Raw genomic sequence first — 21,031 nt, 5'->3', positions numbered from 1 at the left:
CTTCACTCTCCCTCCCCTTGAAACATACCATCATTTCCCCCTTAGCCCACTTTCACTTATGGGCGGACCTGGGCACATTCATTGTGCTTTCCTTCTCCACTTCCGGGATGAAACTATTCCTGCGCTGAGACTATAAAAACCCTTAGCTTCATGTAAATGATGGTCCCTAGTACAGAGTTGGCAGTAACTTTTGGCAGCCTCCTTTCAGGAGTAGGGTGTTATATTGTCTGTAGTTTCCTTTAAAGTAATTTAATCTGCACCTTAGGGGTGCTTAGTTAACATTTCTGAAGTACCTTAATCAGGAATCCACACTTCAGGGGTAGTTAGTTAACATTTGAAAGACCCTAATCAAGATTCTATACTCCAGGGGCAACCCGTGCATCTGTACCAGTGGGTGCATTAATTAGAATAAAAGATGTTAGAGGTAATTTTTCATTGGTGAGATGAATGGTATTTAAGATAAATAGTTGACCAGGTATCTCCACTGGGATGTGGATGGAAGATAAGGATTTGATGAGACCAGAAGCGTCTGTAGGTGTAGAGCTTGATTTGGTCCTGTGCTTGTAGCCCTCCGTAGAGGACTTGTGGGCTCATCTAGCCAGTGGTGCGTGTCAAGTCTCTGTAACACCCAGTGGGCTAGATCTTGCCTGCCTCCGCCTGCTTCTCCACACAGACATTGTTGGACACATATTCTGGCTCCATTCCTTTTTTCTATTGCTTGTCCACAGAGATGTTACTCTCAGTTTTGAATCAGACTATTTCTTCATAACTTCTTAGTTTCTATTTTGTGTATAACTATCTTGAGATTGGGTATCTCAACTATGAATTTATAGTGCCATTTTGACCAGAATTACTATTAAGTGGTAACTTTCTTATTTTCTATTTGAGAGCATTGTCATTCTACTGAGGCAAGATTCCTGCCTATGGGGGCAGGTTGTGGGTATGTAATTCTCTTGTTACTTTATTGGGTTAAGTAGGCTTGGTGAGTTTTTTGAAGTTTCCTTTTTATATTGAATTTATATCGAATTCTGTTCAATAGTGACACAGTTCTCCTGTTATATAGACATAATGTTCTTGAATACAACATGTAAATGAAGTTATGGATGTAGGTCGAAATCAGATCTGCCATATCTGTATACTTTAGTTACCATGCATAGCATAAAGCATGACATTTACCAGGAGTTTCTGTGGTAAACACTACCATTATCTCTTACAATTTAACATGTACAAATCTTAAGTTAAATAATGAAGCTTATTCAGTACAAAGTTAAAGTGTATCACCAGGGTTCTTGTGCAGATTTGATGACATGTATATATAGCCATGGTGCATGTTACTCATATTTTCTTACCAAACATACCAAGAAAAGAAAGAAGTTACGGACTAGTCTCGTTGCTTCCTGTACTCAGTGGGAAACAAAAGGTAGTTTTCTTTTACAGAAGACTTACCTGCTTAAGTGGATTATTCACTTTCTCTGTAATTTTTAAAATGGGCTATCTGTAATCTAGGTGAACAGAATTGGTTATAGGCCATGGAACCAGAGATGTATAGATTTACTCTAAGTTGATAGAATCATGGAATTGTGGAGCTTGGGAGGACTGGAGATAGCATCCAGGTAATTGTTTCATGAGTCCCAAAGTGTCTTTGTTAAACCTTCATGAATCCATGCTTAGCCTCAAACCACTTAGGCATGTATACCTACACATCCGTATCTTCCTCCTTCCTTTCTTGTCTATGCGTGTAATAAAAAACAGTTGGGGCCAATAGGATTTTAGTAGTAATAGTGGGGAAGAACATGAAAATCTTAGTATTTAGCACTGTTTTGCCACTGAGGGTCTTCAAAAGCAGGTTCAGGAAATCCTCACTTAACAAGTCTCTTCAGAGCAAAAAGATCAGAGAGAACTGGGTGAGAGAGTATAGTATTTCTAATTATAAAGTGTTCTTAAACCTGCACTTTGAGTACTGTATCACTGTAGATTCAAGGGAATGAATGGTTTGGTGTTAAGTTATTTGGAAGTGTGTACATTTTGTTCTGATGATGGTGGGAGGCCCATACTGAATTTCAGCTATATTATTTTTGTACAAGACTTTTTCCATAAAGCACCAATAATTCTATCTGACCTCACCGTGATTATTGGACTAGTCTTCATGGTTGATTATATTATCCTTTTAAATTGCCTTTTAATTTTCAGCTGATGTAAGTGAAATAGATAATATAAATTAATTAATATTGGATCTCTCACTGTTTATGCTCTAGGAGATTTCAGGAGACAAACAGAAAGATAAGGTTCGAAACAAATGTGCCATTTGAGGCTCTGGCATGTTATTATTCATACCTTGCTTATTTGTTATTTTTTAATAGGCTCTCTATCATATTAGTGCACAGATAAGTAGCTATATGCCACACCGTCTAGGGGCTCGTGGATCTTACTACATTTATCTCCTCACCAATCACTCTTGTGGCAGATGCTCGTGACACACAGGTGGCCCCTTGCTTGTGTCTGTTTGTGACTCATATGTGCTCCTTCGTGAAGATCATTTTCTCTCGGCTAAATTTCTATTACTTTTTTCCCTGCCTGAAGCTCTGCTTATAGTTGTGCTTCATTCCAGCTGCGCCCCGCCCCCCAACCTGCAACGTGCTGAATTTAGGTGGCTCCTTGGCTGCTAAGTATTTCTCTCTTCTTGCTGCCGGGATTGGTTTTGCAGGATGGAGGAAGAAGTCTGTGGCCTGAGGGGTCCAGTTCTTAAAGTATAAAACAAAACCAGTAACTAAAATGTCAATTTTTGGAATGTCACATTTGGAAATATCAATGCCTTATGTTTTGTTTTTTTGTTTGTTGTTTTGGGTTTTTGTTTTTGTTTTTTGCCGTCAAAATTGTAATCTTCACAGGCTTAAGTCACTTTGGTTCTACTCCCGGCTTTACTAGACTTACAATTTTTTAAATGAAATACCACCTCTTCAAATGTGCTCTGTGTTGCAAAGAAAATCCTAGGAATTTGGTTCTTCTTGCTGTGCTTCTGTCTCTCCACATGGTTTTCAGCCTCGTGGATAAATACGAGGAGAACGTCTTCAATGAAAACAAGCTTGTTGAAGTAATTATATCCTGCATGTCCTTAAATGCTTTTGGTTCGTATTGAAGTGCATTTTACGAGTTGGGAACATGAATAGAAGGGATTGAAGAGAATAGCGTGCGTATCATCTGAGGTAGGGGTTTTGGAGACTCTGTGCAGTGGTTACATGGATTTACTGCCTGTAGTGGGATATTTTCATTCTTCCCTAATCAGTAGATTGCAGTGCATTCCAGTGGTGCTGGACCACTTGGAGTGGACTCGTAGTATCATTGAGCTTGACTTCCCCCAAAGAAGAAGGTATGCAGTCTTTCAGGATATCACATATTTTAAAAACCTGTCAGTTGTTTTGAAGAATAGAGAGGGAAGGATGGGGAAGACTTGAACCGTTAGGGTCCATCTTCTGGCTTTTACTCACTTTCGCTTCATTCTATCTAAATCCAACCATTGTTAAAACGAGAGAATTATTTTTGGGTATTTTGGGGCACATATTTGTGTGTGTGTGCATTAGTCGGAAGGGAGGGCCTGTGGTTTTCAGTCGGTCATGGAGGTCTCAGATCCCCATCGCTCGCTCTCCCCAGCTTCTCAGTGGGGGGTAAGAACCAGTGTGCTAGGCTGCCCTCTTCCGTCCCAAAGCCTGTAGACCTATGGAGACTTTTGACATAAAATTATTTATCAGAAAACTAACAGGGATTTGCAAGACCCATTTTCAGTAGAGTGTGTTATGGTAGACCTATGTTTAGAGAAAAGTAGAAGGTGGTTCTTTGGTATGTATGGAAAGTCTTCATTACTCTTTTCCTCAGAGTCGTGTCTCACTTTGCACATACCGTTCTTCAGTTTTCTTCATCTCTTGTCATTTGTTTAAACTAATTTCCTTATTTAACTTACCTCTTTTTATCAAGTTACTTATCTTTTGTAAGGATTAAATAAGAGTTTTGAGACTGTGGCTCTCAGGAATTCTCCCATAGCACCAAGTATGGCATTTTATCAACAGCGAGTGCTTAATAAATGTCATGAACGGACTGGCTCATTGTGGAAGTGGCTGTCCGTGGAAAACTTTCTGTGCAGATTTCCTTGTTTTTAATGGCTTCCACCTCTTATTTTAACTGATGGCTATGATCTGAGGAATGTAACTGTTACTTTGTGGTTCTTAGTCTCTATGTGAATATAATTTGGGGGGGATATATATATATTTTTAAACTTTTATTTTTCAGTGTTCCAAGATTCATTGTTTATGCACCACACCCAATGCTCCACGCAATACGCGCCCTCCTTAATACCCACCACCAGGCTCGCCCATCCCCCACCCTCCTTTCCTCCAAAACCCTTAGTTTGTTTCTCAGAGTCCACAGTCTCTCATGGTTTGTTTCCCCCTTGAAAAGTCTTCTCTAATTCCTTTAAGGCGGTAATCAAAGCTGTGATCCCATTTATTCAGTGTGCTCTGTTTTTGAATCTTGCAATGGAACCCTTTTCTTTTCTTTTTTTCTTTTCTTCCAGCAAGGGAGATGAACCTGCAGGACATCAAGGAGGATTTGGAATCGGATCCAGAGGAGAACAGCACCCTTTTTATGGGCATCCTCATCAAGGGGCTGGCCAAACTGAAGAAGATTCCAGAGACTGTTAAGGCGATCAAAGAACGCTTGGAGCAGGAGCTACAGCAAATTGTGAAGAGGTCTACAACCCAGGTAGCAGACAGTGGCTATCAGAGAGGAGAGAACCTCACTGTGGAGAACCAACCAAGGTAAATGGGCATGCAGTTTGTAGTTTTGAGAATTCTACATTTTCTAGGATGGGGGCTAGGTGAACAAGTTTCTGTTGATGTTATTTCTTGAACTTGGGGTACTAGAGCCCATACAAACTCAGATTGGTGAAAATAGCTGAATAGGCATTATTGGTTTGAAAAGTTTTAAAGCATATTGTTCATACTCAAATGAAGAAAAACTATTGAATATTAAATACTAAGCATTATTCAAGTCATTTATGTATATTATTTCATTTATTCCTACCACCACTCTATGAGCTACTTATTAGTGTCTACATTTTACAATTAGGGAAACTGGGGCTCAGACACTAATAATTAGTTCAAGGTCACAGATGAAGTGGCTGGCCTTGGAATTGATGCATCTCTGTGGCCTTTCCTCTGTCCTCAGCTTTCTCTTTTGATGTGTGGTGATATTTGCCAATAAGGCAAAGAGGTTTCAGGAATTCCTGTATCTATTTAAAATAGCTAATAGGGGGCACCTGGGTGGCTCAGTGGGTTAAGCCTCTGCCTTCGGCTCAGGTTCATGATCTCAGGGTCCTGGGATGAGTCCCGCATCGGGCTCTCTGCTCGGCAGGGAGCCTGCTTCCTGCTTCCTCCTCTCTTTCTCTGCCTGCCTCTCTACCTGCTTGTGATCTCTCACTGTCAAATAAATAAATAAAATCTTTAAAAAAAAAAAAATAAAATAGCTAATAGGATTTGGATTTCGTAATTCTTGTTTCATAAGGAGAAACTGAAATTGTACTACAGTCCTAACTCTGTCTAACTCATACACTGAGAGATCATGTCTGCCAAACCAGAGTTCAGGGCATAATAGACTAATATCACTTGACCGTGGGACAAGATATTTGAAATGGACTTTTCTAGAAAATCTAAGACATACTCTACACAGGTCTCTGTTCCTCGTCACCTCCTTCTCTGCTGTTACCCTCCCCCAACCCTCCATGCTTACCAGGGCAGGGATTTGTCACAGTGGAGGGGCAGGGAGAGACCACTGGAAACTACAGTTTCATGTAGGGGCAGAGGGCAGAGTGGAGCAGGTCTTCTCTTAAATGATGTCAGTTCCTGCGGGGTGCCAGACAGTATGTGGAGGGGATCATAATCTCGTGGACCTGTTGTTAAGGGAATTCTGCTCTTTGTATATAGGACTTTAAAAGTTTTTTTCTTTTTTTCTTTTTTTAAGCAAATAACAAATTTAAGGAGAAAGAAGAGCTTACTTAGAATTTCTCAGACTTTAAATATTTTAGAAAAATTAATGTGTTCTATTTGTATTTTCTATATTCTTTGATGTATCTAAATACCTAAATAACATTGATTTTGATTATTCCTTAAAGCTCTTCAAAAGTTAATTCCCTTGAACTTCATTCAAAAGTGCAGTTGGTATGGGGCGCCTGGGCGGCTCAGTTGGGTGAGTGTCGGGCTCTTGGTTTCGGCTCGGGTCATGATCTCATGGGTCGTGGAATCGAGGCCTGCATCGGACTCCGCAGTCAGTGGGGAGTCTGCTTGAGGGTTTTCTCCCTCTGCTCCTCCCGTCACTCGGTCTCTCAAATAACTAAGTCTTTAAAAAAAAAAAAAAAGTGCAGTTGGTGAAGAAACCGTCTTCCACCCATCTCCTGCCATAGACCATTTCAAAGCACGTGTTTTGATGGGTTTCGGAGTCAGGTAGACCTGCTTTTGAATGCCAGCTCTATAATCTGAAGAAAATAATCCCCATCTTATAGGATTGCTTGCCCTACGTGAGGTCACGTGATTACAGTTTAGTAGAGCAGCGCCAGGAAGAACTATTACATGCCTAGGTATCTATGAACACACGCATTTATTTATTTATTCTTGCTTCCTTCCTGAACTGCCGTGTTCTTTGATCACTCACATTGTGATCCAGAGCGGCTGGGGAATGGTTCTAAATTGAACTTTGCTTTTCTTCTTTCTTTGCCCGGTGCCTGGATTTCCGTGAAGACCTTTTGCCTCCTTACTAATGAACACTCCAGAATTCTGGCTTGCTATTTGCCCTGTTGCTGCAAGTCCCTAGATGAATACACTGAACTTTCATAGGGAAATAACATGACTATAGTGTATATTGGAAATAAAACGAAAGGGCACGGATCAATAACTTTTCTGCAAATCTCATTACAGTACCCTTAAAAGCAATGTGTCTTTCATAGGATTTTGACCCCTTCCTCTTCCATTCCCTAAGCCCCTTCCGGTATTCACAAGTGGAAATTACAGCTGTAGAAGTAGAAATTCAGCATACAGCCCCAGGAAATAATACATGTTTCCTCTGTGAGGAATGAGTTAGCAGAAGGGCACCCCCCCCCCCCGCCCCTGTAAGGTTTTTTGTTGTTGTTGGTATTCAGAGCTTTTGTAGGCAGGATATATTGGACACTGGCAAGTGAACAAGCTGCTGGTCTTGGTTTCATGTGTATAACACGATCCCATTTTATAAAATGTACAAATCTGAAAAATTGAGCCCAAACTACTAAGAGATAAAATAGTTGAGAGACAACAAATTTTGGGGGTGAGCCTCTATTCTTGAGTCTTAAGCTGGGATTCCAAATGACCGATAATGTTGAGTTAGTCTGTGGTGGCTCTGTGCTTGCAGGTGCCTTAAAATTCCCAGACTAATGACCTTGAAAATGTCATTCAAAAGTGATTGGCCTTGTTGCTTCTAGAAGCTGAAAATTTTAGAAGGGATATTGTCAGATTATCCCTTGAAGCTTGCATGGTATTTTATGTTCATCAAACTGTACTGGGATGTGTTAGTGGCGTTTATTTTAGAAAGAAGTCATAATACTTCTTATTATTTACAATACAAGAAATCTTATGTAAAAGTGCAAGAATCTGGTTTTCTTAAAGTTGGAATGTAGGTAAAAAGAACCATAAATCCTTTTTTACCCCCGATATGCACATTCTTTCCCTCCCCCCCAGTGAATTAACCTCTTCCAGATCATTAGCATATAAATGCTACTCTGAGGCAAGATACCAGTACTATAACTTTCCTTAAAAGTTTTATTATTAAATATAGTCTGGTTGTGATGCATTGCAGGCCTGTTTTCATTTGTCTTTATGTAAAGAGAATTAATGTGGTGTGCTGTTTTGCTAGAAAAGAAGAAGGAACCAGGCTAGTGAATTGTCATGCTTCACTTCCTGCAGAGTCAGAATATTTCCGCAGCCAGTTTTTAAAAATCACTTTGGTGACCCACTTATTTTTTGATACTGGACCTCCCCCCCAACTATCTGTTGTCTATTTATTGGAGAGATAGTCTTTCTGTTCATTCATAATCTATGAATATAAACCTCTGCTTACTATTAAAGAAAAATTCCTGTTGCCAACTCACTATAAATGTAAGAGCAACATGTGCTTTGCTAATCTCCCAGAACCTCCTGCTACCCATAATTTCCTCTGAAAGACAGGCAGTGTCTTCAGTTTCAGATGGCTCATGTGGTCTACAGTCTGGGCAGCTCATTACCCATTTCTTCCTCTCCTGCTGTGTAATTACTGCTTCTTTCCCAAAATCTAGCCCGTGAGCATTTCATAGCATTTTTGTTTCCAAGAAGCTGGAAGAAGTTCTTTAATAATTAACAAATAGGAAAAGCATGAGGAAGAGGTAAAAGAAACAAAATCCTCTCAAGGTTCAATGTCAAGAATATGGAGGAGAGGAAGAAGGGGGAAAGCGAGTGATTGGCATGTGTGAGGCACCTCTTCGGTCTATTTACAAATGGCCCCGTTTAAATTTGGAGGCAGCAAGTCATTGCAGGGGGAGGTGCTGGAGGGCTGCTCAGCTTTAGTAAAACTGCTGGTCTTGAAGAGGGCAGAAGGGGTTGAATGAGTTGAAGCCATGGCTGCTATGGAAACCCGTTTTCCTTTTGGAAAGAGATCCTTTTGCCATGTTCCTTCGTCTTGGTTAAGAATGCAGGAAGATGAAGTGTCTGATCTAAAAGGCAGAGAACATTACATGCTCTGTGCCCACTGGGATAGTAAAGATTTGTGGAAAATACAGGAAAGAAATACGCTTTAATGCTGAAAGTGGTTGTATTTGGATAATGTTGTAGGTTTTTCCTCCCTCTCTATTTTGTAACTGTTATTAAGTTCTAGTGAAAAATTAATTATTTAAGAGTTAAAGTACTAAAGTTACTTTAATCAGAAGAAATCCTTGAAAATGAAAATGCCTAATGAGGGTATCAGTATGGAAACATGTAATTAATACCTGTTTGGAGACCAACAGGATCTGGACCATTAGATTACCTTCTATGTTATGTGTGTGTGTGTGTGTGTGTGTGTGTGTGTGTGTCTGTTTGGTTTTGGTTATCTTCTAACTGCTCCTAGAATGGAAGCCTTGAAAGAGAATGAGTTTGCTTTGCTCAGCACCCTGTCCTCAGAGTGTCGCACAGTGCCCACTTGACCCAATATTTGTTGAATGAAAGAATGAATTCCTACATATGTTGAATATCTATCGTGGACCAGACACTGGCCTGAAACGCCAAAGAAATAAGGCGTAAGTTTAAAGTCCAGAGAGGGAGGAAAGGCATTAATCGGAGAACTTTTCAATAAGTATATTAGTTTATTATGCTCTTCTTCTTCATTTTTGAAATGTGAAATTTTCAATAATTTAGGATTTAAATGTTTATTTCCTTTTCAGTGAACTATCTACTTTTCTGGGTTTTTAAAAAAATTTTTTTTTTTTTTTTAATTTGTGAGAACTCTCTATTATGAAAATGAGTTCTTTGGGATTTATTTTATAATTTCCCCTCAATTTTTCTCTTTTGACTTTGTTTATGGTCTACGGTCATACTACTGTGACACACTTGGTCATGGGTTTTTTTTTAGACCTGTGGCTGGAGTCAGGCATATGTGTCTTTTTCAAATAAGTAGCATTTCCTTCCATTTATTTCTTTTTCTATTAGTTACTTTTCTCCTAAGTCTCTGAAATGTAGGATTTTGTGGGATTGGTCATTTTATTGGACAGAAAAGTCATTTAGGGGCAGCTTTGAAGCAAGGTCAAGCATTTGTCCTTGTGGCTTCGTGTAGCCATTCCCAGCCACTGCATGTAGCACCTGGACATGCTCGGAATCAGGAGGGCCTTGATGTAATTTAGAGGAGTCGTTAATTCGAATCAAAGCAAGCGGGAAGCAAGTAAATTTAACTTCAGTGATTATGATATCATTTGATTAAATCTCTACTTTTGATTACACATATCAGTGAGAACATGCTTTAAATATACTCAACTGTTAAATACTGAAGAGTATGATAGATGAACCAACGACATACAGAGGAAATTCCACTATTCTTCAACTAGAGCATATCCCCTGCAGCTTTACTGCAGTATTTTTAGAACAAATGAAAGGAGTTAATTCTTTACATGTGGGACTTAATATACCAGTTGTTAACTAAAACATTAAATTTATTACCATGGAAGGTAGTACTGGCTCCAAATCTATGTATGTTCTATTAAGACTTAAATAAATTGGTCATAGCTTTGTGACATATCAGGTCATTAGTAATGTGAGTAATGTTCTTCACTCTCTTGTAAGCATGAAATTGGACAGCTATCTTTCCGATGTGTATTGTTCTTGGGTGATGATCTTCAGAGCAAGGGTGTTTTGCTAAATGGGACGGGTCTTAATATGGGATTGCTTCAATCTTTATTTATATCTGTCAGGGTAAAAAAACAAACAAACACACACCATCAGCAGAACCTGCCTTTGAATTCTCTTGTTTTCCATGGTATTACAGGTTCGAATTAGAGATCATATGAGTTAAAGGACTGGCAGATAAAATCTGTTTCATGGTTTATTGATAACATTTAGGTGTCAGCCTTCCTGCTGCATCCAGACCCCCTCCTCTATCTGCAGGTGGTGGGAGCTACCTTAGGTCCTATTTTCTGTACACTTGTTGGTGTTAGATGAAAAGGTATTCCACATTCAAACTGACATGAGGTCTTTCATTGCAATAACACAAATAAAACCCTTGTGTCAAGTGACAGCCTTCCCTTGCTGATGTTTACCGTCATGTCAGATGGGATTAAAGCATTGTCTTGAGTCTCTTAGGCTGTATTTCGTACCTTGGGGGCTCTTCTGACTCCTGGCCCATTTCATTACCATCATCTCTAATCAGACCGGACAATGAGTTCCTAAGAGGGGACTTAACTTTGTGTTTTTGCAGCCTGACCTAGGGCTGGGCACATACTGAATTGCCCAAGAATGTTAATGAATAAGAAAAAGATGCTAAGAAGACAATTTTTTTTTTAATTTTTTATTTTTTATAAACATATATTTTTATCCCCAGGGGTACAGGTCTGTGAATCACCAGGTTTACACACTTCACAGCACTCACCAAAGCACATACCCTCCCCAATGTCCATAATCCCACCCCCTTCTCCCAAAACCCCTCCCCCCAGCAACCTTCAGTTTGTTTTGTGAGATTAAGAGTCACTTATGGTTTGTCTCCCTCCCAATCCCGTCTTGTTTCATTGATTCTTCTCGTACCCACTTAAGCCCCCATGTTGCATCACCACTTCCTCATATCAGGGAGATCATATGATAGTTGTCTTTCTCTGCTTGACTTATTTCGCTAAGCATGATATGCTCTAGTTCCATCCATGTTGTCGCAAATGGCAAGATTTCATTTCTTTTGATGGCTGCATAGTATTCCATTGTGTATATATAACACATCTTCTTTATCCATTCATCTGTTGATGGACATCTAGGTTCTTTCCATAGCATGGCTATTGTGGACATTGCTGCTATAAACATTCGGGTGCACGTGCCCCTTTGGATCACTACGTTTGTATCTTTAGGGTAAATACCCAATAGTGCAATTGCTGGGTCATAGGGCAGTTCTATTTTCACCATTTTGAGGAACCTCCATGCTGTTTTCCAGAGTGGCTGCACCAGCTTGCATTCCCACCAACAGTGTAGGAGGGTTCCCCTTTCTCCGCATCCTCGCCAGCATCTGTCATTTCCTGACTTGTTGATTTTAGCCATTCTGACTGGTGTGAGGTGATATCGCATTGTGGTTTTGATTTGTATTTCCCTGATGCCGAGTGATATGGAGCACTTTTTCATGTGTCTGTTGGCCATCTGGATGTCTTCTTTGACAATTTTTTAATAAGAGGAAGTGAATTAAAAAAAAAAAAATTTCTGTACCAGGAGTGGGGTTAAGGAGCAGCACCAATGCCATTTGGAAGCTGGAAGTGGAGGGCAATTGAAGTGGAGTATCTGGGTGGGGGCAGGGCCTCCCCCCTCCTCCCACCCCGCAGGAGTCTGTGCCTTAGGCAGTTTGCCTGCTTGTCAGAGCTTGAGAACACTCCTTACAACATCTCAGACATCACAGAGTTTTCTGCTTTTGTAGTATTTATGCTTTTGTCATCTGATACCTCAGCTGAGCGGCTCTCCCCACTGGCCTCATCAGAGGTGGGGGGTTATTTTTTTTTTTTTTAAGATTTTATTTATTTATTTGACAGAGAGAGATCACAAGTAGGCAGAGAGGCAGGCAGAGAGAGAGGAAGGGAAGCAGGCTCCCCATTGAGCAGAGAGCCCAATGTGGGACTCGATCCCAGGACCCTGAGATCATGACCTGAGCCGAAGGCAGCGGCTTAACCCACTGAGCCACCCAGGCGCCCCAGGTGGGGGGTTATTAATCCCAGATTTACTCAGGGAAATGTGAAAGCCAAAATAATTTGACAGTTCACAAAGCTTGATGGTGGCAGAATTAAGAGTAGAAGTAGTCTCTCTCTGTCAGGGAGTTTGCCTTCTGTCTTCTATGAAATTGACGCTCCCAGTTCTTTTCCTGGGCCTGCTTTTGTTTTTCCACCAGAGAAAGGCCGTATCTGCACTGACACATCCGTTCTCCCACCCACACCCCCCGTTGTGATCGATGACAGGCCTCTCAGAGATAGCTGGACATGTTAAAAAGTGTGATCAGCAGCCCCAGAGTAAATGGATCTTAATTAGCTCACCTGAGAATTAAACTGACGACTTAGATACCTAAGCCATTCCCCCCTAGGGACCTAGCACATTCTTGTACTAAAAATATGCATCTAACATCTTTAGTTATCTCTGAGCAGTAGATTTATGGATACTTTTTCTAATGTTCTGCTATGATGATGTATTATTTTGGCCCGGGGGAGAGGACTTCCGCCCCTCCCACCCAGCTTCAGTGAGGTATTATACTTGATTCACAACACTGCGTAAATTTAAGGTGTAGAACATGTTGATTGGATACCCTTACATATTGCAAAAATGATCGCTGCCATAGCATTATCTAGCAACTGCATCACGTCAGTTAATTCCCATTTCTTTTTTGCGGGGAGAACTTATGATCTACTCTTAGCAACTTTCAAGTCCATAATATGGTACTAACTCTAGTCACCATGCTATACATTAGCTACCCAGAACTTACACAATTACAGCTGCAAGTTTGTACTATTTGACCAGCTCCCCATTTTCTCCACCCCTAGCCCCTGGCAACCATCATTCTAATCTGTTTCTTTGAGTTTGGCTTTTTTTTTTTTTTTTTTTTTAGATTCTTCATATGTGAAAACACATAGTATATGCTAGACTTATTTGCCTTATCCTGATACCCTCAGATTTCATCCATGTTGTCACAAATGACAGGATGTCCCCCTTTCTCCTGGCCAAATCATATTTCATTGTACGTATGTATATAGGTGTGTATGTATATGCGTGTATACACACACGTATACCACATCTTCTTTATCCGCTTGTCCGTTGATAGACACTTATGTTGTTTTCCAATTTTAGCTCTTGGGAGCAATGCTGAAACAAACATGAGAACTCAGACATCTTTTTGAGATCCTGTTTTCATTCCCTGTCATTTCCTTTCAATCCCCAGATACGGTATTGCTGGATCATAGGGGAGTTGCATTTTTAATTTGTTGTGGAACCCCCATACTATTATTAATAGTGGCTCCACCAATTAACATTGCCTACCAACAGGGCACAAGGATTCTCTCTTCTCCACGTCCTTGCCAGTATTTGTTCTTTTGTTGCCATTTGGTGATAGGCATTCTGCCAGGTGTGAGGTGCTATCTCATTTTGGTTTTGATTTGCATTACCCTGCTGATGAGTGATGCTAAGCACCATTTTACGTACCTTTTGGTTTTCTGTATATCTTCCTTGGAAAAATGTCTTATTTAGTTCTCTGCCTATTTTTAAATAGGATTGTGTGTATATGCCTTTTTGTTGTGGTTACTGAGTTGTATGAATTCTTTATAGATTATACATATTAATTCTTTATCAGATATATCGTTTGCAAATGTATTTCTTAAAGATTTTATTCATTTGAGAGAGAGAGAGAGAGAGAGAGAGAGAGAGCCCGCGTGTATAAGTAGGCAGAGAGGCAGAGGGAGTGGGAGAAGCAGACTCCGTGTGGAGTGGGGATTCCCAACTTGGGGCTCCATCCCAGGACCCCAAGATCCTTTTCTGAGCCCAAGTCAGACGCCTAACTGACTGAGCCACCCAGATGCCCCTATCAATTGCAAATATATTGTTCCACTCTATGGGTTGTTTCTCATTTTGTTGGTGGTTTCCTTTGCTGTGCTGAAGCTTTTTAATTTGACGTGGTCCTACTTGTTTGTTTTTACTTTTGCTGCTTTTGCTTTTGGTGTCAAACCCCAAAAATCATTGCCAAGGCCGATGTCAAGGATCTTACCTCTGTTTTCTTCTAAGAATTTTGTGGTTTCAGGTCTATTGTTGAATCCTTACCCCACTTAGAGTTGACTTCTGCGTATGGTGTGAGATCAGGATCCAGCTTCTCTCTTCTCCCTGTGGCTTCCAGGATTCCCAGCACCTTCTGTTGAAGAGGTTATCTGGGAAAGGCTTCGTGAAGAATGATGCTAATTCTTTAATTAAAAGGAAGAAGGCCTAGGTTTGTTTTCTAATTTTAGTCACTAGTTTGCCATACATTAAAATTAATTCCCTGGGGTCATCGACCCGGAATTCAGGCACTGAGCACGAGAGGCTGACTTACAGTGGGGAAGTGACACAGGAAGAAAGCCTACAGCGCCAGGGCCCCGCGCAGTGTGCTTTTTATTTTTGCTCTGTTTCTTTCTACGTTGCTAATAGTTTTTTCCTGTTCTTTTCATCATGCAGATGGAGAATTAGTCAGCACTTCTCAAATAGCAACATGAAGATTATTATTAATAAGTGGCAAAACTTATCTCTATCCTTTAAAAGTAGATATTAGACAACCCTGAAGATTAAGTGGGATCCTGTCCTGTTTTGAAATGAAGACTACTAGCTCAGCCAAGCTTATTAGGAAATTGTATATGTGAGATAGAGACATATGGACATAAGACCATTTTGATAGGAAATAATTGATGATCAATTTCTTTCAATTTTTCACAGAAGACCCAAGCTCGGAGGTCAGTGTTTTCTTATCTCTTAGAGCATAGTGGTAGGGAAATAAATAGTCTGTAGTTTTTGACTGTCTATCAGTGGGAAGATGCAGAATCCTGATTTTAAAGTCTCAGCGGATAAGAAGTAGTAGAACGGAACCGATTTTCTACCTTGGGTGTGTGTGTCTTTGCTACGTGACCAAGTAAGGCAGCTCCTTGGCTGCAAACATGGGTTTTCCAGCCAAATGACTAATTCAAGGTTCCCTGGATGTTAAATTTAGATTCAGATAGTCGTATCTCACCTTAAATATTGAACACTTTTCACAGCTTGATGATACAGCTTTATACCATAGACATTCCTTGTCTCCTTATAATGGTTCGTTAACATTTTCTTACATTTCTTGAGGACAAAGCAGACAGGGGTAGCTGCCAGTGGGAAGTTAGTAGAGGGTCTGGGAAAAAAAGTAAGATTTTACTTTTAAGAGGGCTGTTTCTAAAATCTGCCTGGTAATTGGCTGTATATTTAAAGAACAGATATCTCCTTCAGTCCCACACTTCTGTGGGGTGTTTGTTTTTGTTTTTGTTTTTTTTTTTTTAACACAAAACAGATTTTATTACAGTATTATTAAAATTAGCTCTGAGTGGGGTGCCTGGGTGGCTCAGTGGGTTAAGCCTCTGCCTTCAGCTCAGGTCATGATCCCAGAGTCCTGGGATCGAGCCCCACATCAGGCTCTCTGCTCAGCAGGGAGCCTGCTTCCCCCTCTCTCTGCCTGCCTCTCTGCCTACTTGTGATCTCTGTCAAATAAATAAATAAAATCTTAAAAAAAAAAAAAAAGTTAGCTCTGAGTACATGTGTCTTTCAGCTTGAACTATACCTTTGATTCTCACGTTAAGATTGGTAAGGTTATCCTTTTGAGAGGGTAGTTAAATGTGAAATATGTTTTTATTATGGGCTTCTGAAACCAGGAGGTTATAATATGTAACGTATTTCCTCATCTTGTTGTTGGTCACCCAGAGAGAGCGTGAGGATTGGGAAGCGTTCACAGGACTCTGGGAACAGGCTGAGGATGAGCTTCTGAGAAGGAGCCCCCAGAGAGGTGGAAGGAAAGCCGAAGAGCGTTGGGTGGGGAACAGGGGGAGGCGGTGTCTCACGGAGGAGCCAGTGGTCAGTAGACACAAGTGCTGCGCTTACTTAAATCAGGGCTGGAGAGTGTCTATTCGATGGAGCAAAATGATGTTGGAGACTTTTGCAAGAGTTGTTTTAGTAGAATCTCAGGGGTAAAAACTAGTTTATGGTGAAAAGGTAGAGTCAGTATGGACAGTTCTATTGACATTTTTTCCAGCCTTGGTTTCCCTGGCGCTGTGCAGTACTGATACCGCTTCGGCCTCCCTGCCTGCCTCCCCCCTCCCCTCCCCTCCCCTTCTCCTTTCCTTCCTCCCTTCTTTCCTTCCAAGATCTGTTTATTAGAGAGAGCGCCAGAGAGTGTGCGCGGAGAAAGAGGGAGAGAGACGATCTGAAGCAGACATCCTGCTCAGTGAGGAGCTCAGCGCGGGGCTCCATCTCACGCCCTGGAGATCACGACCGGAGCCAAAATCACGAGTGGAAGCCTTAGCCAGTGGAGCCACCCAGGCACCTGTGGCCTCTTCTTAAAAACGACTTCCTTTTTTCCCAATACCCCTAAAAGGAACAGCCTCTAAAACTGAGGCCTTTGTTTAAACCTGACCTGTGTTACAGTTTCCTTGTCTGTAAAATGGGGATAACAGCAGTACCTTCCCTATAGGGTTGGCCGAAGGTTTCAGTGAGATGATGCAAGTAAAGCTCTTCCCCCAGTGCCCGGCATGTAATCGTGTGGCTGTGTTCGGCGCAGTGGTCTTTGTTGCAGTCCTGTCGCTGTTGTCATCATCCTCTCTGCGCTCCTGTTGCAGAGCTCTCTTTCACTGTGCCAGCTTTAGCCACCAGCCCCATGCTGAGGACCTCAGGTCAGTGTCTCCAGTCCCAGACTTCTAATACTGCCGCCACCCTACTCATGGACTCAGGTACCCACGACATTTGACTGTTACCTCATTCTGGGCATTGGGCCTTGTGTTGGAGGAGACATATGGTTCAGGGAGATGTAAACTAAGGCTTCTGCCCTTATTTTCTGTTGCAGCAGGCCATGCATGTCACTGTTTTGTCACTACTCTGTGTCTGTTGTGACCGTCTATTTTTGGAGGGCATATAGAATCACAGAGGAATGAAGGAATTGGCTCTTAACCTGTGAGTTAGGCCTCCTTCAGTTATCAGTGACAGACCCCAGATCCAAGTAAGCTGAAGCAGGGGTTTTCCTGGAATGATGCTGCTGTATCTTACTGATGGAGCTGACGGAGGGACAGAGGTGCACCTGGGCCATGCAGACATCTGGAGCATCTCCTGTGTCTCTCCCCGTCTCCCCTTTCAGATGGTATCTGTTAAAGATACAAAAAACAACTTACTGTTGTTTCAGGTTTGCTTTTTCAGTTTACTTTTACATACTTTTTTTTTCATCTTAATTTAATTTTATTTTTTTCAGTGTTCCAAGATTCATTGTTTATGCACCACACCCAGTGCTGGATGCAATATGTGCCCTCCCTAATACCCACCACCAGGCTCACCCATCCCCTCATCCTTCTCTCTTCCAAAACCCTCAGGTTGTTTCTCAGAGTCCACAGTCTCTTGGTTTGTCTCCTCCTCTGATTTCCCCCAGCTCACTTCTCCTCTCCACCTCCCAGTGTCCTCTGTGTTATTCCTTATGCTCCACAAGTAAGGGAAACCATATGATAGTTGACTTTCTCTGCTTGACTTATTTCACTCAGCATAATCCCCTCCAGTCCCATCCATGATGATAAAAAAAGTTGGGTATTCATCCGTTCTGATGGAAGCATAATACTCCATTGTATATATGGACCACATCTTCCTTATCCATTCATCTGTTGAAGGGCACCTTGTTTCTTTCCACAGTTTGGCAACAGTTTGCTGCTATAAACATTGGAGTACAGATGGCCCTTCTTTTCACTGCATCTGTATCTTTGGGATAAATACCCAGCAGTGCAATTGCAGGGTCATAGGGCAGCTCTATTTTTAATTTCTTAAGAAACCCCCACACTGTTCTCCAAAGTGGCTGCACCAACTTGCATTCCCACCAACAGTGGAGGAGGGTTCCCCTTTCTCCACATCCTCTCCAACACATGTCATTTCCTGTCCTGTTGATTTTGGCCATTCTAACTGGTGTAAGGTGGTGGTTTTGATTAGAATTTCCCGTACACCTAGTGATGATGAACATTTTCTCATGGGTCTGTTAGCCATTTGTATCTCTTTGGAGAAGTGTCTGTTCACATCTTCTGCCCATTTCTTGACATGATTATCTGTTTTTTTGAGTGTTGAGTTTGAGGAGTTCTTTGTAGATCTTGGGTTATCAGCCCTTTGTTTATAGTATCATTGGCAAATATCTTCTCCCATTCCATGAGTTGCCTCTTTGTTTTGTTGACTGTTTCCTTTGCTGTGCAGAAGCTTTTGGGACTTTACATACATTTTTGGCATCTATTTCTCAGTGTCTGTGATTAGGAAACTGTAATTAAAGAAGTTTGTGTTTGAGGAACCTGCGATTTGGAATACCCTCATGATGTTGTGAAGGTCCCACGGATGTGCAGCAGGGAGACAGCTTCAGGTCTGTGGTTCTCAGTGGCATTTATACTATCTGGTCATCCCAGGATTACCATGTCACTGTGCCGCCTGTGATGCTGTATTGCTGTTTAATGCACACTATTTTGTGCCTCTAGATATGACTGTTGTGGTGCATGTGAGAGAGACAGTGGGTGTTCTTTTTTTCTGAAGGGTAGAAATGGCAATTAATTGAAATTTTAATCTTGGAGATTCTTAGGCTCCTTTGTATGGGAGGCCTTTTGTTAAGGTCCATTTAAGGAGTCTCTGGCACTTTATTAATTCTGTCTGCTCATTTGTCTTTTAGATCAGTGGTGAAACCTTGAGCCTAAAATGATTTAAGTGACCGAGTTAACCACAATGGAATGGTTTATTTTTTTTTAATTTATTTAAATTTTGGGGTGGGAGAGGGGAATAACTTGAGCAGCGCTTTGTGTGTTTGGGTGACCCTGAGTACGTCTACAGCTGAAGACAGTTGCTTGTTTTCTCACTCTAGTGTCGTGTGGGCAGTTGGCGAGTGTCTATGAATATTCATCTTGTTTCTCTTGATTTCTGGTGGCTCTAAATTGGGCCAGACTAGTGTGGATTTATGTCCTGTTTATGTGAGTGATTCCTGATCTCTTATTCTTTGATGCTTCAGGAGAGAGTCATCTTACTTTTTCTTTTTTAAGGAGTGCATATGTTGGTAAGGGATGTTGTGCCTTTGTGAAGTGTGTTTCGACTTCGGTTTCTCTTTCCTTATTAGCCATTCACTCCTCATTCCACTGGGGAGGGGTCAGCTTCCAGTGCTTCTCTGCAGTCCTCTTGCCAAGGTCACTGGGACCTGTGAGTTGTACGATTCTGTCTTTACCTTCTCTGACCTCAGTGTAGTCTTGACTGTGGATATTCTCTTCTCCTTTGTCTGCTACAATTTCCTTTCCTGGCTTCATTCTTCCCCCCTAGCTACTTCCTAACCATCTTTTCAATGCTGCTGTTTTGGAAAGTGTTGGCTGTGAACTTTGCTTGCTTTACTTAATCTGCATATTATCCTGAGTGATCGCTTCCTCTCAAATATTGATCATTCTTAAAAATTTCCAGTGTCAGTCTCTCCTCCCAGCTCCAGATTTGCATATCCAAGTGCTTAAATAAATAACACCTTAAACGTAACCAGATGTAAACCCAGGAACCCTCTTTCCAAATTTCTGTCTTCGCTTGAATTCATTCACTCTCAGGAAAAATAACCAACATCTTCAGAGTTGCTTAAGCCAGAAACCCAGACAGACGGCGCCTGAACTCTCTTCCCTCTACCTGGTTCTGTCTGTTTTCTGCTGTGCTCTTTCCAACAGTTCAGTGAGAACCCTAAACAGGTATTAGTAAATACTTTGTTTTTATAGATGGGAACACTTGGAGAAGTTGAGTTTTTTTTTTTTTCTTCTTTTTCATAAAGAATAGAGGAATTATTGATGCTGGGAAAGCCTGGGAATCTTGATTTCTCACAGGTTACTTGGAGTACTGGGAAGAACAAACCAAAACCAAGTCAGCCAAAAGACAAAAGCTCATGTCCTCCTATAGTAAGACTCCAAAGGAATCCACTTTCATAATATTTCACTTTTTGAGACATCAGTTTCCTTTTTCACTATTTTTTTTTAAGATTTTATTTATTTATTTTACAGACAGAGGTCACAAGTAGGCAGACAGGCAGGTAGAGAGAGGGAGAGGGGGAAGCAGGCTCCCTGCAGAGCAGAGAGCCCGATGCGGGACTTGATCCCAGGACCCTGAGATCATGACCGGAGCTGAAGGCAGCGGCTTAACCCACCGAGCCACCCAGGCGCCCTCCTTTTTCACTATTTTATATGTTCTCACTACAGAGGCGGTGTGGGCCCTGCTGTCCTCACTCAGTGCCGTAGCTGACGGGTTTCTTTTTAAAATAGACATAATGAGATAAAATTCAGATACTACACAGTTCATCCATGGAAAGTGTACAGTTCAGTGGTTTTTAGTGTATCCACAGGGTTGTGTAGTCAGCACCTCTGTCTGGTTCCAGTACATTTTTGTCCCCCTGGCCCTAAAAAAATAAACCCCATATGCATTAATAGTCAATTCCCACCCATTTAAGTAACTATGTAAAATATATATATACATAACAGACACACATATATGTGTGTGTGTGTATATATATATAACATTTGTGTATT

General features: G+C 41.2%; 1 protein-coding gene across 3 annotated transcripts in view; it reads left to right on the top strand.

The window, feature by feature from the left end:
• EXOC4 (exocyst complex component 4) overlaps positions 1-21,031 on the top strand; it is a 731,315-nt gene that overhangs the window by 83,074 nt on the left and 627,210 nt on the right. For all 3 annotated transcript variants that reach the window (XM_059396386.1, XM_059396388.1, XM_059396387.1), the window contains exon 6: positions 4,565-4,808. In XM_059396386.1, the coding sequence (XP_059252369.1) occupies positions 4,565-4,808 (244 nt within the window). The remainder of the gene's footprint in view (positions 1-4,564; positions 4,809-21,031) is intronic.

Source organism: Mustela nigripes, chromosome 4, assembly GCF_022355385.1.
Source record: "Mustela nigripes isolate SB6536 chromosome 4, MUSNIG.SB6536, whole genome shotgun sequence".
Lineage (NCBI taxonomy): Eukaryota > Metazoa > Chordata > Mammalia > Carnivora > Mustelidae > Mustela > Mustela nigripes.
The sequence above is the reverse complement of the archived record's forward strand: the minus strand, read 5'-3'. Positions and strand labels throughout refer to the sequence as shown.